The 15,354-nt window shown below is 38.9% G+C and overlaps 2 protein-coding genes across 2 annotated transcripts in view; one reads left to right on the top strand and one right to left on the bottom strand.

Annotated features, from left to right (window-relative positions):
• The window catches only part of SGTB (small glutamine rich tetratricopeptide repeat co-chaperone beta), a 30,102-nt gene extending 21,158 nt beyond the window's left edge, over positions 1-8,944 (bottom strand). Inside the window, exon 1 of the mRNA XM_058169577.1 lies at positions 8,794-8,944. The gene's annotated coding sequence lies outside the window, so the exon portion shown is untranslated. The remainder of the gene's footprint in view (positions 1-8,793) is intronic.
• Positions 8,945-9,007: 63 nt separating this feature from the next.
• Positions 9,008-15,354, top strand: part of NLN (neurolysin) — a 44,829-nt gene continuing 38,482 nt past the window's right edge. The window contains exon 1 of the mRNA XM_058168095.1: positions 9,008-9,268. Within this exon, the coding sequence (XP_058024078.1) occupies positions 9,228-9,268 (41 nt within the window). The 5' untranslated portion in view covers positions 9,008-9,227. The remainder of the gene's footprint in view (positions 9,269-15,354) is intronic.

The following is a 15,354-nucleotide window of genomic DNA, read 5'->3' as shown; positions in this document are numbered from 1 at the left end:
TGAAGAAGCAAACACTAATGTATTCAATTCAACTGTATTATGGCCTTTAGATAGCAAATAAAATAGTAAAGGAGCAGTAAATAAACCATAACTATACAACAATCAGTCTGATTTTCCACTATGGATCCCTTGCCTGAATCTGCTAAATAACAAAACTTTGCAACATTGTGTGTTGCATGAGAAATATTATCAACGAACAATACAGAAGATAGCTTAGTGACCATGGATTGATCCTAAAATGGGAAAAATAGTTTTGGCTCAATGTTGTATTAAACTTAACAATGTAAACGAAGATGAGTAATTGATTCTACCTACTTCTTGTGTGCAATATGGGCAGAGACAATGAGCCACAAACACTGCAATATTTGCTCTTTAACAATGCTGTAGTAAGTGTATTACAGCACCCTTAGTAAAGGTCCCCTTGGGTAAGTGAGTTAGATGGAGAGCCAGCCTCTCTGATTGTTTTTTGTATCAATCAAAAGCTGGATAATCTCTTTAAATTATATTGCAACTCAATTTCAAATAATGATTGGACAATGAATTATTTTGCCTAAGACCAGCCAACGGTACATAAAATGGTCTGAAAAAGACTATGTGAAAGTAGTATCTGCTTAAGAGACTTCTTAAAGTAGATCGAAAGGAATCATTTAAAACACAAAAAAGAAGCCCAGTAGACTAATAAATAAATTTAAGCCACTAATTATATATTCCTAAGCTTTTGTTTCTATTCTAATCAGCCTTGTTTCTAGCCTGAGCCACATCTGAACCACATTTGGGAGTACCAAAAATAAACCTGAGAAATCTAGTTGCCCCAAATAGTTATTGTACTAAGGCTTTGTCTGCAAAGTTTAATAGCCCCAGATAAATATCTATTTCTTTATGAATAATAATAGTGTATTATTAGTTATATTATTATTATTTCGTTTCCTAGTATAATTTTTGTTGATTGCTTATTTAGTATCCTGTGACTATCACAAAGTGTTGTATCTTATGATTTATGATGAATATATTTTTATTATGACTATGATCATGATTTATCACTTATAGCTTTCATGTACACCGAGAGCCTATGCACCGAAAACAAATTCCTTATGTGTCCAATCACACTTGGCCAATAAAGAATTCTATTCTACTCTGTTCTGTTCTGTTCTGTTCTGTTCTGTTCTGTTCTGTTCTATTCTATTCTATTCTATTCTATTCTATTCTAACAATACTGTAAAATTGCTGTGGTAGTTCTTTGGTAGTTCAAATCAAAGCCCCTTCTAGACTTTGACTGGAATTAAACCCAAGATATATAAACAATTTAACATGTTCTGTCTGGTTAACCATTAATGATTAACTAAAATGTTTTTTTTAATAATTAACCATCAAGTGCTTTTTAGGGAAATGCTGGACCAAGGCAATGATAGCTCTTTTATGACCAATCCATGTTTAGAATGACAGAATCATCTATATAAAGATTGGATATATTGATTTACCAGTTAGGGAGCCAAAATAGCTATAGATTTTAACTGCTGAGGGAATTAATACACATATTAAATAAAACGGGAGCTAGAGCACAAACCTGGTGAACATCCATAAATATCAAATAGATTTATTTTTTTTTTAAAAAAAGCTCAACTGTATCATACACCCAAACTAACCTATAGAAAAGGTGTTTATCAGTTGAGGTGTTGTTGGGTTTGGACCATAGCAAATTACAAGAAATGGCACCACTTTGAAGTCAACAAAAGTAGTAAACTGTTGGTTTAGGACTACGTTGTTATGAAATGAGTGGATAATCTTGGGGTATGAAGAGAAGAGATGCTACTTGGGAAACAATCAGACAAGAAAGACAGGATCCCTCAGTGGCTGAACAATCAGAGAAAGAAAGTTAGGAAGGACCAATTCTAATGGATCAAGCAGATGAAAGTGGCGGCAGGAAAGTTGTACTTTCAGGCTTGCAAAATTCTAACTTAGTCTTACAAAAAAGTAGAATTAATTCATCTACTTTAATCACGTTTCATGTCTGATTTACCTGGGAGAGATGACAAAGTGCAGCAGACATAGCAGATATCTCACTGATGACACAAATGCTCAGATATGTAACAAATGGCTGACCTTTTGCATGTGGATAAGCATTGTGAGAACAACTCCAACTCCCTTCTAAAACTATTCACATTGGTAGCAATCATACCACACCATGATAATGAATTCCACAGGTAAATTACACACTGTATGAAGAATTGCTTCCTTTTTTCTATTTTAAATTTCCTACCAGCCTCACTGTTTCCCCAATGTTTTGAGGTCCCAATGTTTTGAGAATAAGAGAAAAGCTCTTCCCTGTCTTCTTTCTCCAAACCTGTTTCATTTTATATTCTTCAGCCATGTTCTACTGTGCTAAAATTTGGAGGTGAGGGTGTTACATCTTTTACATAAGCAATGATGCTCTTCACTAAAGCAGTAGAGTAAAATCTAATAGCTAATGATTCAAACATCAAAGCAGCATTTGAGATAAAAAGCCTTTTTGGAGTTGGTCTCCCCGTTTATATATCTTTGGAAATCATAAAACGCTGGCTTATAATGGAAGCAAAAGTTCCCCCGTCTATATATTCTAATGTTTTTTGTACTATGATTGTCAAACTTGTCAGGCATGGCAATAAAATTTGACTTGCCAGACATTAAATCCATAATCAGGAATTTGCTTCAGCTCACAGGCACAATACAGCTTTGTATAATTGTTTTATTGCAGACAAGAGAAATAATGTATAATGCAGAAGGATCAGGCCTTAAATATAGCATACATTTGTTTCAAAGTTTAAATAATTTTTTTCCTCCAAATTTTTGAATAAAAGACATTGGGCTGTTCTCTTCCCAGTCTTGAGATTGGAAAACATCTGTTCAATGTTTATTCAACAATTGTGACAAGCCTGATAATTCCTATTTTACTCATCAGCTTCAGCCTTTACACTAATCTGCATCACTCTTTGATAATATTAAATATTCTATTAATTAAAAAATTAAATGTTATTTCATAACCTTATTTCTTTATTCTACCATATCCTTTCTTCTTCTCTGTTGATTTAAAAATATCATGGTTATCCTTTAAAGAATGCTAATTTCCTGCCTACATTATAAAACTATCTATCAAGGTTCTTTTTAATTTCTAATGTAGTACAAAAGTTTGAAGGTTTTTTTTTTTACTTTTACAAGTCAATTAATGGATTAATATCTCTCCTGGATTATTTTTTTCTGATTCACCTGATCCTAGTTTCTTTTAGAGCACTAAACTTGTCTGTTTGTATTTCTGAGTATATAAAAAAGGTAAAGGTTCCCCTCGCACATATGTGCTAGTCGTTGCCGACTCTAGGGGCGGTGCTCATCTCCGTTTCAAAGCTGAAGAGCCAGCGCTGTCCAAAGACGTCTCCGTGGTCATGTGGCCGGCATGACTCAACGCCAAAGGCGCATGGAACACTGTTACCTTCCCACCAAAGGTGGTCCCTATTTTTTCTACTTGCATTTTTACATTCCTTCAAAACTGCTAGGTTGGCAGAAGCTGGGACAAGTAACGGGAGCTCACCCCGTTTCACGGCAGCACTAGGGATTCGAACCGCTGAGCTGCCGACCTTTCGATCGACAAGCTCAACGTCCTAGCCCCTGAGCCACCGCGTCCCTTTCTGAGTATATATGTTCCCTTTAATTTTATTCATTTTATGTATTCAATTCATGCTTATACATATATTATCTAATACGTACTAGACAAATAAATAAATAAAAATAAAATAATATGTATCATTACTGGCCACTCAGGAGGTGACACGAGGCTGGCTCCAGGCGATTACGAATGCTTCCTTGTTGGAGGGAGTCTTTCCAACCGCCTTGAAAGAGGCGGTGGTGAGGCCCCTCCTCAAGAAGCCTTCCCTGGACCCGGCTGTTTTAGGTAATTATCGTCCGGTCTCCAACCCGCCGCGCGAAGGTTGTAGAGAGTATGGTGGCATGTCAGTTTCCCCGGCACCTGGAGGAAACTGTCTATCTAGACCCGTTCCAGTCCGGTTTCCGGCCCGGTTACAGCACGGAGATGGCTTTGGTCGCGTTGGTGGATGATCTCTGGAGGGCCAGGGATAGGGGTTGCTCCTCTGCCCTGGTCCTATTAGACCTCTCAGCGGCTTTTGATACCATCGACCATGGTATCCTGCTGCGCCGGTTGGAGGGATTGGGAGTGGGAGGCACCGTTTATCGGTGGTTCTCCTCCTATCTCTCCGATCGGTCGCAGACGGTGTTGACAGGGGGGCAGAGGTCGGCCCCGAGGCGCCTCACTTGTAGGGTGCCGCAAGGGTCGATTCTCTCGCCCCTTCTGTTCAACATCTATATGAAGCCGTTGGGTGAGATCATCAGTGGCTTCGGTGTGAGGTACCAGCTGTACGCTGATGACACTCAGCTGTACTTTTCCACACCGGGCCACCCCAATGAAGCTATCGAAGTGCTGTCCCGGTGTCTGGAAGCCGTACGGGTCTGGATGGGGAGAAACAGGCTCAAGCTCAATCCCTCCAAGACAGAGTGGCTGTGGATGCCGGCATCCCGGTACAGTCAGCTGAGTCCGCGGCTGACTGTTGGGGGCGAGTCATTGGCCCTGATGGAGAGGGTGCGCAACTTGGGCGTCCTCCTGGATGAACGGCTGTCTTTTGAAGATCATTTGACGGCCGTCTCCAGGAGAGCTTTTTACCAGGTTCGCCTGGTTCGCCAGTTGCGCCCCTTTCTAGACCGGGATGCCCTATGCACGGTCACTCACGCCCTCGTGACATCTTGTCTGGATTACTGCAATGCTCTCTACATGGGGCTCCCCTTGAAGGGCACCCGGAGGCTTCAGTTAGTTCAGAATGCGGCTGTGCGGGTGATAGAGGGAGCCCCTCGTGGCTCCCATGTGACACCTCTCCTGCGCAGACTGCACTGGCTACCTGTGGCCTTCCGGGTGCGCTTCAAGGTTTTGGTAACTATCTTTAAAGCGCTCCATGGCATAGGGCCGGGCTATTTACGGGACCGCCTGCTGCTACCGAATACCTCTCACCGACCCGTGCGCTCTCACAGAGAGGGACTCCTCAGGGTGCCGTCTGCTAGACAGTGTCATTTGGCGACACCCAGGGGAAGGGCCTTCTCTGTGGGGGCTCCCACCCTCTGGAACGAACTCCCCCCAGGACTTCGTCAACTTCCGACCTCCAAACCTTCCGCCGCGAGCTTAAAACATATCTATTCATCTGCGCAGGACTGGATTAGATTTTAAATTTATACGGGTTTTAATGGGTTTTATTATTTATATTGTTCTTTTTTAATTATTTGGCTGTGTAGAATAAGTTTTTTAATTGATATTTTATTCTGTATTTATATGTACCTTTTTATTTGCTTGTGAACCGCCCTGAGTCCCTAGGGAGATAGGGCGGTATACAAATACGATAAATAAAATAAAATAAATAAATTAAAAAAGCCAGGGTTGGGCACACTTGGGGCATGCATGATTTGATTTGATTTTTTTCTAGAATCCCCATATTCATCAAGCATTACCAGTTGTAAAATGCATAGACATAAGATGAAAACTGTCAGATCTCAAATAATTTAAGCACTAAAAATGTATTTTCAGTACTAGTACTTAACAGTTTTTCTACCCTCAAATCCACTCTTGGTTCTTCCAAGCTTTTTTCCTGCCAATCACATAATTTGGGGAATGCAATTATCATAACATTAGCTGTAAGCAATCTGCTGCCAATCATTCAGAATTAAATATATCTGGATCCATCTTATGCTGAGGCAGACCTAAGTGGCTCCTTCCAATGAATCATAATAAAACCTATATACATGAATGGTGCACTGTAATGCAGAATGGCAAAGAGAGGGGTGGTTTGAGTGCTCTGCTGGTTGTACTGTCTTTGTTTTTATTTTGCAGTGCAATTGGTAGTGTTTTCTTTGTGCCACCCGCTTGTTTCTAAGTCTGATTCCCTCTCCTTCCTCAATTTCTTTCCCTTATTCTGAAATATAGAACCAATTCATGATTTCTTTATCTCTGCCACAATTAGAATGCAATTAGATGTCTTAATCCAAAGTCGACAGGGTTCTTTTCAACAGTTTTTTTCTCAGAGTTTAGCTACTGGTTCACAATTCAACTTCTCTGCCACAACTCATCTTTACATTCTAGTCAGGCTACAGGTTTACTGCTACTGGCAATGCACAGAGAGGAAAAAAGGAATTAAATCTACAACAGGAAACCTGCCAGTTTCAAACATACAATGTGTATATAATATCAATCCAAAACAAACTCTTTAACTTTACTTGTGTCACAAATCCTGCTTCTTATTTTTCTCTACCCAACATGTATTCTTGCATATCTCCAGTTCTACCATTGGCAATCATACAAAGTTTTCAGTTTCTTCAAATATTACCATTCTTCCTCTGCCCTCCCTCTCTTCTCTCTTGCAATTATCTTCCTGAATGCATTGTCTTGTTTCCTTCCAAATCCATTTTCTTTGACATTTTTGGCCCAATAACCTAGGAAATGTTATGCTGCAATCCTAAAGATGCTTACTTGAAAGTAAACCCTACTAAACTCAACAGATACACTTCTGATTAGAAATTTACAAAATAAACATAAACATCAAAAATATTTTTTTTTTGCTTCTGCTTGGGTTCTCCATTATCTCTAAGTCTCACTTTATATACACAATGACTTGTTGAGCAATAAGTCAGTGGCAATTGTTCCATGAATTCAGACACAGGACCAATACAACCCATCATTTTGCATGAGTCTAGCAAATGTGATTTATGGAATAATCCACAAAAAAACCCACAACTGACAGTGTGAATCAGAGTACAGTAATCTTGCTGGAAGAACATTTTATGTAGCTTCTTGACCAAATCCATGTTTGTGTTCCCTCCTTTTAAATTTACACTTCTATAAATTGATTAGAGGTTTGAAAAAGACATGAAGACAAACTAGAAATAACTAGGAAATCACACATATGGTGACAGTACCAGGCTAGAAGCCAGGAAACTGAGTTCTAGTCCCGCCTTAGACATGAAAGCTGGCTGGGTGACTTTCGGCCAGTCACTCTCAGCCCAATTCACCTGACTGGGTTGTTATGGTGGGGAAAATAAGGAGGACGGAGAATTATTGTGTATATTAGCTGCCTTAAGTTATTTATAAAAATGCAAGATATCAATAAATAAAGAAAGCCGTAACAGTAAATATATAGCTAAGAACCATTTAGCATTTTGTTTTGTGATGTCAAATGCTAAGTATTTTGCTGTATGGGATACAATATAGCACTTACATAGATATTTGTGCACTAAAAGCTGTATAATCTAAATAAACTTTAAAACTAAAACCATGCCCTTGCTAGCCCTACCTACCAAACCAAAAACATTTTCTATTACAAAGGATGAACTAGGCTTCTCCAAATAGGTTTCTGTCCCCTTATTCTTTGTAACGTTGATTGCAAATTCAGAACTGCCTTCAGTGACATTTAAACTGAATTATGTGGTTTAATTTAAACAATGCATTTAGAAAAAAACAAAAAATTCCGAAGATATATCAAAGAAGGCAAGATGACATCAGATATAGACTCACAAAAATGACACAAATTATAAACTCTCATCATTTCCACAATGAAGTCATAGTGTTAAACTTACTAACCCTTTGTGGGCACCCATGAAAATGTTTTACTTTTCACTTCACTTATAAGCAGCCCAACTTTTCATAAACCTTCATTTTGTAATGAAATCTAGAACATTGTGACCTCAATGCAAACTTGTGATTAGTGGCACATGCTGAGTCAGAGCTTCATTTACATTCAAGATCCCCTGTACCTTTTAGAATTATATAACTTCAATAAAGTATTTTAGCTCAACTTCCAAGGTTCTCCATTTTCTTATAAAACATTTTTTCCCACATTTTATCCTGAAAAATAAGCTTTACACATCTTGAAATTATTGCTGAAAAGACTACAAAGGTTTTTTGTGGTCGTTTTTGAGAATGGTGAAGCAGTGATTGGAGATTTGCAAGAATGGAAATGCAAGTGTTGCCACATAAACACATATTTTTTTTCTTTAACAGGGGCCTGGTCCATTGGAGGCGGAAGCTTGTGGCCACGTAATGCTATTCAAGAAGCATGTTTTGTCCGGAATGGTGGTACAACTCATTCGAAGATGCGGTGCGATTCAACCCCGGGCGATATGCTAGATGGGATTATATAACTGGGCAATCTGATCTTTGAAATGTCACACCTTGGGACCCACACTAAGCAATCAGCAGGCAGATGGGCATCTTTAATGGTCTGGGCACGTAAAATGAGAGCGATCGTGGGTTTTTTTTTGTTTTTTTACACGGGGAACACCTGCCAGGCAGCAGGCGAAAAGAAACGGCTCCGCTCGTCCATCTTTCCCATCCCATCCCTCGAATCCTAAAGACGCCACCAGCCGCGGGCTCCAATCCTTCAGCCTCCCCCCCCCATTAAGGATGCTGGAGAAGGAAAGATAACGGCCGGGGGTGGGGATGGAACCAGGCAAGCCAGGTGCCTTGCCTTGATCGCGGCTAGTCACCCGAGACTGCTCTCGAGGACGCACAAAACAAACCGGGAACCAGATGCGGGTCCCACTCAGTGTTTATCTAGCATATAAACGTTTATATGGCATATAGTTTATACAGCATATATAGTAAAGGCGGCGGCAGCCTCTCGCAAGCGCCGCGGCCACGGCTCCTCTCCTGCTGCAGACAGCGGGCAGCAAGCATCAATCCCCGCGCCCAGGGAAAGCTTAGCGGCCGTCGCTTACCGTGCCGGCAGGAATTGGCGACGGGTGATGGTGTGGCGTGCGATGGTAAACGGCTGGTGGTCAGACGGGCGAGCTGCTTGCTTCCCTCCGCCGACTCCAGGCGCAGCAAACTTCTCCCCGCCGCTGGCTCGCGGGCTCCCGGAAGGAGGGAGGGAGAGAGAGAGGGAGGGGGGAGGGGGAGGGGACGTGATCCGCGCGCGCGGGAGTCTGTTCGAGGGCGCGCGACGCCGAGCTCAGCTAGGGCGGAAGTGACTCCGCCGCTCTCCCCCGAGTCGCCGGCCGAGCTCTGAACGGCACGTGGTGGAGGTGGTGGTGGTGGGAGAGCCGGTGTGCCTTCGCTTGTGGTGAGGGGAAAGCGGTGGAGGCGGTGATTGCGAAGGCTCGGGTCGGCCGGCTGGAACGCGGTTTGGCCAGTTCTCCTCCTTTTTCGCTCGATGCTGTCCTTGAGCATTTCTGCGTGCCGAAGCTTGAGCAGGTATTGGGTGCAAAAGACACACACACACCATACACGCGCGCACCCGTTTCCACCAGCCCGACATTGGTAGCCCAGGTGAAAAGATTCGGGCGGGATCGACGAGGCGGCTCTCAAACGGCTGCAGTGTGAGATTGTCCGCCTCTTCCTTTCCACCCCTTAAAACAGCATCTTTCGTTAGCAAAAGGAGAGGCGTTAAAAAAACGGCTAGGCCAGATTTTTTTTTTTCCTTTCCTGAGGTAGCCTTGTATGAAAACGTTAAATTCGTAAAGCCCTTTTATCACCTGTTGCCAAGAAAGTGAACCGTCTTGTTGCCTTTTCGATATCTGGATTTCCTCCTGTCAGTTAATTGGGGAGAGGAGCAATGGGTGGTGAAATCCCAATTTTTTTACTACCGGTTCGGTGGGCGTGGTGTGGTCTGGTGGGCAGAAGAATACTGCAAAATCCCCATTCCCTCCCCACTCTGGGGCTAGCCACAAGTGGCATTTGCCAGTTCTCTGAACTATTCAAAATTTCCACTACCAGTTCTCCAGAACCTGCTGGATTTCACCCCTGGGGGCAATCCCCAAGCCATAACAATGATCAATGGGGTTATAACCCACAGCAAGAATGATAAGTTGTCTATTTTATTCCTCTTGGATATATTGATTAGTTTAGATTTCTGATGGGTGCTGTGTTGTCAGCAGAACTTGGATATTGCTATTAATCTGCAAAAAAAAACACCCGCCTAGATTTTCTAGAAGAAAATGAAAGAATTATGCAGACAATATTCTGCAGCTTCATAATGTTGGATGTGTCATCTCTTGCGACATTAGGCAGTAAACGTTATAACTGAGATATTCACTTAATTTAAGAAACCCAGTGCTTGCTTCTGTTGAAATAAATTTTATATTAAATATTTTATTAAATCCATGCGTCTCAGATCAACGCATGGCAATTGGAAGATTGGAGCTGCATGGCCTGTAAAGGTGTTAAAACAAATTGTTTTTTAAGATAGAATACTATATGTTATACTATAGTATACTTTTGGAAGAAATATCCATTTGGTTCAAATTCAAAATGGGAGAAAGGCACTGGAGACAAAATGGAGGCTGGAGGCTGATTGGAAAGAGGGTTCATTTATTGATGAAGCAGAACCACCAAGCACTGTGATTCTGGGTAGCTGACTCCATGGAGTTGAGAATTGGGGTATTTAACCTATGGCATGCGTGCCGGAAGTGGAACCATCTCTCCGGCCACACCAGCCGTCACCTGTTGCTTTTCTGAGTTCGGGCACACACATGTGTGTCAGCCAGCTGGTCTTCACACACAGGAACACCAGAAAACCAGGTGGCCAGCACGCATGCACACACCGGAAACCAGAAGCTCAGCTTCCCGTTGCGCACATTCATGCCAGGGAGCTGATCTTCCGGTTTTCTGCGCATGCACTCCAGGGAGCTGCTCTTCCAGTTTCCGGTGCTTCCCCGTGCACACGCTTTCATTTCAGCACTCAGTGCTGAAAAGATTCGCCAACACTGCTCTAGGGAGTGAAGGTTGTACGTTGAAGTAGGATCGAAAGAATATTGATGCTTTTGCTACTTAATGTTGGTGAAGACTCCTAAGAATTCCATGAATAGCCAAGAAAACAAACAAATGGATAATGAACAATTCAATTGAAGCACAAACTACCAGGGTCAAATATTTCAGACATATTACAAAAAGATCTAGTTCTCTGGAGAAGTCTTTAATGTTGGGAAGGGTGAAAAAAGACGAAAAGAGAACTATCAGTAGGAAGTACATGGACTGAATTATAGCAATGAAGGGTACAATGTGGGGAAATCTACAGTACTAGGCTGTGGACAGATTTTCCTGGAGAAAAGCTGTTTGGTCACCCAGAGTCAACACCAATTTAATGGCACTTGACCAATATTTGTGTACCATTGAATCAGAACAACTCACAATGGTTTATAAATAGATGAAACCAAAATACAATCAAATTACAAAAGTAAAGCAATAATGGTAGATATTAGATTCAATTAGCAGTGAGTAAACTTCAAAGGTCCAATAGAAAAGTTTGATTTTGATGGCCAATTGGAATGACATTAAGATGGGTGCCAACTGGGTCTCAAGGGAAGTTATTCCTGCAAAGTATTTTCTGAATGACTCCCATACAGATTAGCTTCAAAGCCCAAAATTTATCAAGTTTGCCACCTTCACAGATTATGCTGATAAAACTTTAGCATAATTATACCCAGCTTAGACTCATCTACATTTATATATCTGCTTAATATCCAGCAGCAAATTGTTGATAGCTGCAAGCCTGACACATAAATGTCTGATGTGAATATATTATAGGAAAAGGTATATAAAATCAGGAAATCCTTGAGTTTGATCCTTAATTGACATTTTATTTCTGCAAAACACATAAACAATATGATGCCATTATAAAATGGAATACATATCTGTAATAGAATGTTGTGAAAAACTCAGGAACATTCTATTTTTGTCCAGTGCATGTTGAACTTGCTTCTGCACTGTGTTACTTAAGCACCTGGCTTCAGGTTTGGAGGACTTGTTTATGAAAACTGTTCAACTTTGCATGGAAAGATGTAGTCTGAGAGGATATTTGACCTGCTGTGAGTAAATGGGAACATTCTATTATTCTCTGGAAAGCTGCATTCCCAGATCAATGAATTTTGCACTGCTTAGTGTATGGAAAGTAATATTACCATTGTATTTTAAAAACTGTATTACTAATCCATATTTTTGGTTACTGTTGGAAAATAACAGAGGTAGAAATAAGTTCTATTATTTCTAATGCTAAATGCATTCCCACATAAACATTTAGCTGTATCTTTTAAAGTAAGAAAATTAATGATATTTAAGCTTAATTGTAGAAGCGGTTCCATTACTTGCTGCCTAACTGTATTTCTAACTGTATTTGCAGAATTAAAGCTAATAATCATTTATCTAGCTGCATGTACTTATTTACTTCTCATACTTACTTTTGAGCTGATAAATGGATAAAAGCTTTTTATATGAAGTGCATTCGCACAATGCATTAAGCCATTGTGGTTTGAAAAGAGAGGGATTTTAGCATCTTTGTTTGAACAAATTCTGCTTACCATGCTGTATGGACATAGAACGTCCTGAGAGTACCTTCAGGTTTTATTTATACTGCTAATGAAAATCTCAGAAAGATTCTTTGCCTGATTAATGGACATAAGACAGGAAGAAGACTCTTCTTTTGAAGTTTGAGTTCAAGCTATGTCATCTTGAGGAATTTATGCCAAAGAATTTAGCTTTAAATGGCTTTAGTCTGTTATGTTGTTACGTGGGATGTAGTGATAGGAAAAAATTCATTCGTGTCTTAGGCATGCTAGGACTCCAGCACTTCTTTGAAGACAAGAATAAAGCCTCGCATTATGTTTCTCTGATGTTGTCTTAATTCCAACCATGACTGTATTTGTTTGGTGTGGTCTTTTAATGGTTAGCAGATAGGGTATTCCTTGGCATTCCACCCCTTACTGCATACTTTGCTCAGATGATGTTTTTCTGTTTTGCAGTTAGAAGAAGAATTTTATACTCTAGAAAAAGAAAAAAAAGATGTGCCCCCTATGAAATAGCTAGGCACTTTTTCTTCATCTCAGATAAGGGCTACTTCAAGGAAAATCTCAAAAGAGTTTGTAAAGTATTTCTGCTAGACTTAGGATGATGAGACAGAACAAGAGATCAAGAATACAATAAAGAGAGGAAAAGGACATTTTTAAAATATCAGAATATAGTATTTTTAAAAGCTTTCTGCCTTTATAGAATAGAATAGAATAGAATAGAATAGAATAGAATAGAATAGAATAGAACAGAACAGAACAGAACAGAACAGAACAGAACAGAACAGAACTTATTGGCCAAGTGTGATTGGACACACAAGAAATTTGTTTTGGTGCATATGCTCTCAGTGTACATAAAAGAAAAAGAAAAAAAATACCTTCATCAAAGGTACAACATTTACAACACAAATGATGGTCATACGTTGCAATTTAACCCTTAATGATAGCAACAAAAAGTTACAGTCATACAGTCATAAGTGGAAAGAGATTGGTGATGAAAACGATGAGAAGATTAATAGTAGTGTAGATTTAGTAAATAGTCTGGAATATGGAATATTACATGGTGGAGAAGTACCTTCGTCATGGAATAGAACGGTGATATCCCTAATTCCTAAGCCAGATAAAGATTTAGAAAGGATTGAGTCCTATCGGCCCATTTCTTTAATTAATCAGGATGCAAAGATATTTACTGCTATTATAAGTAATAGATTAAATAGATTTATAGATAGATATATAAGTTACAACCAAGTAGGTTTTGTGAAGGGTAGATACATGAGTGATATTGTTAGAAGAGTATTAAATATTATAGATGTAGCTGAATATAATGGTGATAAAATTGGTATAGTATCATTGGATATTTTTAAAGCTTTTGATTCTGTACAATGGGAAACTATTAAAGTAATTGTGGAGGCTTTAGGCTTTGGTAATAAGTTTATACATGTTATTTCAAAATTGTATCAAAAAAGCAGTGCAAGAGTGAAGGTGAATGGAATATTAACTGAAGAGATAAAATTAGAAGCAGGTACGAGACAAGGATGTCCCTTGTCCCCAACATTATTTTTATTGGCTATGGAAATTTTGACAAAAATGATAGAAAAAGATGAAGAATTAGAAGGATATAAGGGGTATAAGATAAATTTGTATGCGGATGATACTTTAATTATTTTGAAAAATGTAGAGAAAGACCTGAAAAAGATATATAAGCATTTGAAAGAATTTGAGGAAATGACAGGTCTGAAAGTAAATTGGTCAAAGTCAGAATTATTGATGGATAGTAATGGTAATGAGTGTGAGAATATGCAAGAGCAATTTGGGATAAGGATTAAAAATACATTGAAATATTTGGGTATAGTGCTTTCACTCAAGGTTAAAGAATTGAAAAAACTTAATTATGATGTGGTGATTAATGAAATTGAGAAGAAGATAGACAAATATAAAATGTTAAAGTTGTCTTGGTTTGGTAGAATTGCAATGTGTAAGATGATGTTGCCCAAGTTCAACTTTTTATTCGAGATGCTACCGCTAAATTTGACAGAGAAAGATATTGAAGGATACCAGAAAAAATTGGACAAATTTTGTAATGGTGGCAAAAGACCTAGATTAGTGAAGAAAATGTGGTATCAAAATCAAAGGGAAGGTGGATTAGGAATCCCCAAATTATTTAATTATTACTGTGCGTATGGTATCCGGATAGTGGTAAAAATATTTAAAGGTGAAGATAACTATTGGAGAGACTTAGAGTTAAGGGATATAGAGAAATTTGGATCAAGGTGGTTTTTAGATAAAGCAAACTCAAAATGTGTAATTAGAAGTTATTGGTTAAAGGGATTAAGTAAAATGTGGAATAAATTTGTTAAAATTTTAATTCCGGATATAATCTTTTTGGGGGAGACAATTGGAAATTGGCCGATTAAAAATAATATAAAACATAATGAAGTGATTAAAGAGGAAAATATAGAAATTATTAGAGATTGGATAAAAGTTATGGAAAATGAAAGGAGGAATAAAGAAATTATTGAAAAATTAGGGTTAAGTTGGTTTGAAAAAATACAGATAGAAAAATGGACAAAAAAATTAAGGAAAAATTACTTGATAAATAGATGTGAAACTGAATTTGAATATTTAGTATCTCGGATTATGAAAGATGAAATTGGGCTAAAGGGACTCGTTAGTAGGGTTTATAAGATTATAAATTCTGATGAAAAATTACAAAGAGTGATGAGGACAAATTGGGAAAAAGATCTTAATATTGAAATACCAGAGTCAGATTGGAATGTGAATTGGAATAGTAGAATTATGAGAACTTTATCTATAAGGATTAAAGAGCATAATTATAAAGTTGTTTGGAAATGGTATTTGACTCCAGTAAGATTGTCACAAATGGATAAAAAAATTAGTAAAAAATGTTGGAGATGTGAGATGGAATTGGGGACTTATGAACATATGTGGTATAATTGTGATAAGGTTAAAAGGTTTTGGCAACAATTGGAGAAAATGATA

This window comes from Ahaetulla prasina, chromosome 2, assembly GCF_028640845.1.
Source record: "Ahaetulla prasina isolate Xishuangbanna chromosome 2, ASM2864084v1, whole genome shotgun sequence".
Classification (NCBI taxonomy): domain Eukaryota; kingdom Metazoa; phylum Chordata; class Lepidosauria; order Squamata; family Colubridae; genus Ahaetulla; species Ahaetulla prasina.
The sequence above is the reverse complement of the archived record's forward strand: the minus strand, read 5'-3'. Positions and strand labels throughout refer to the sequence as shown.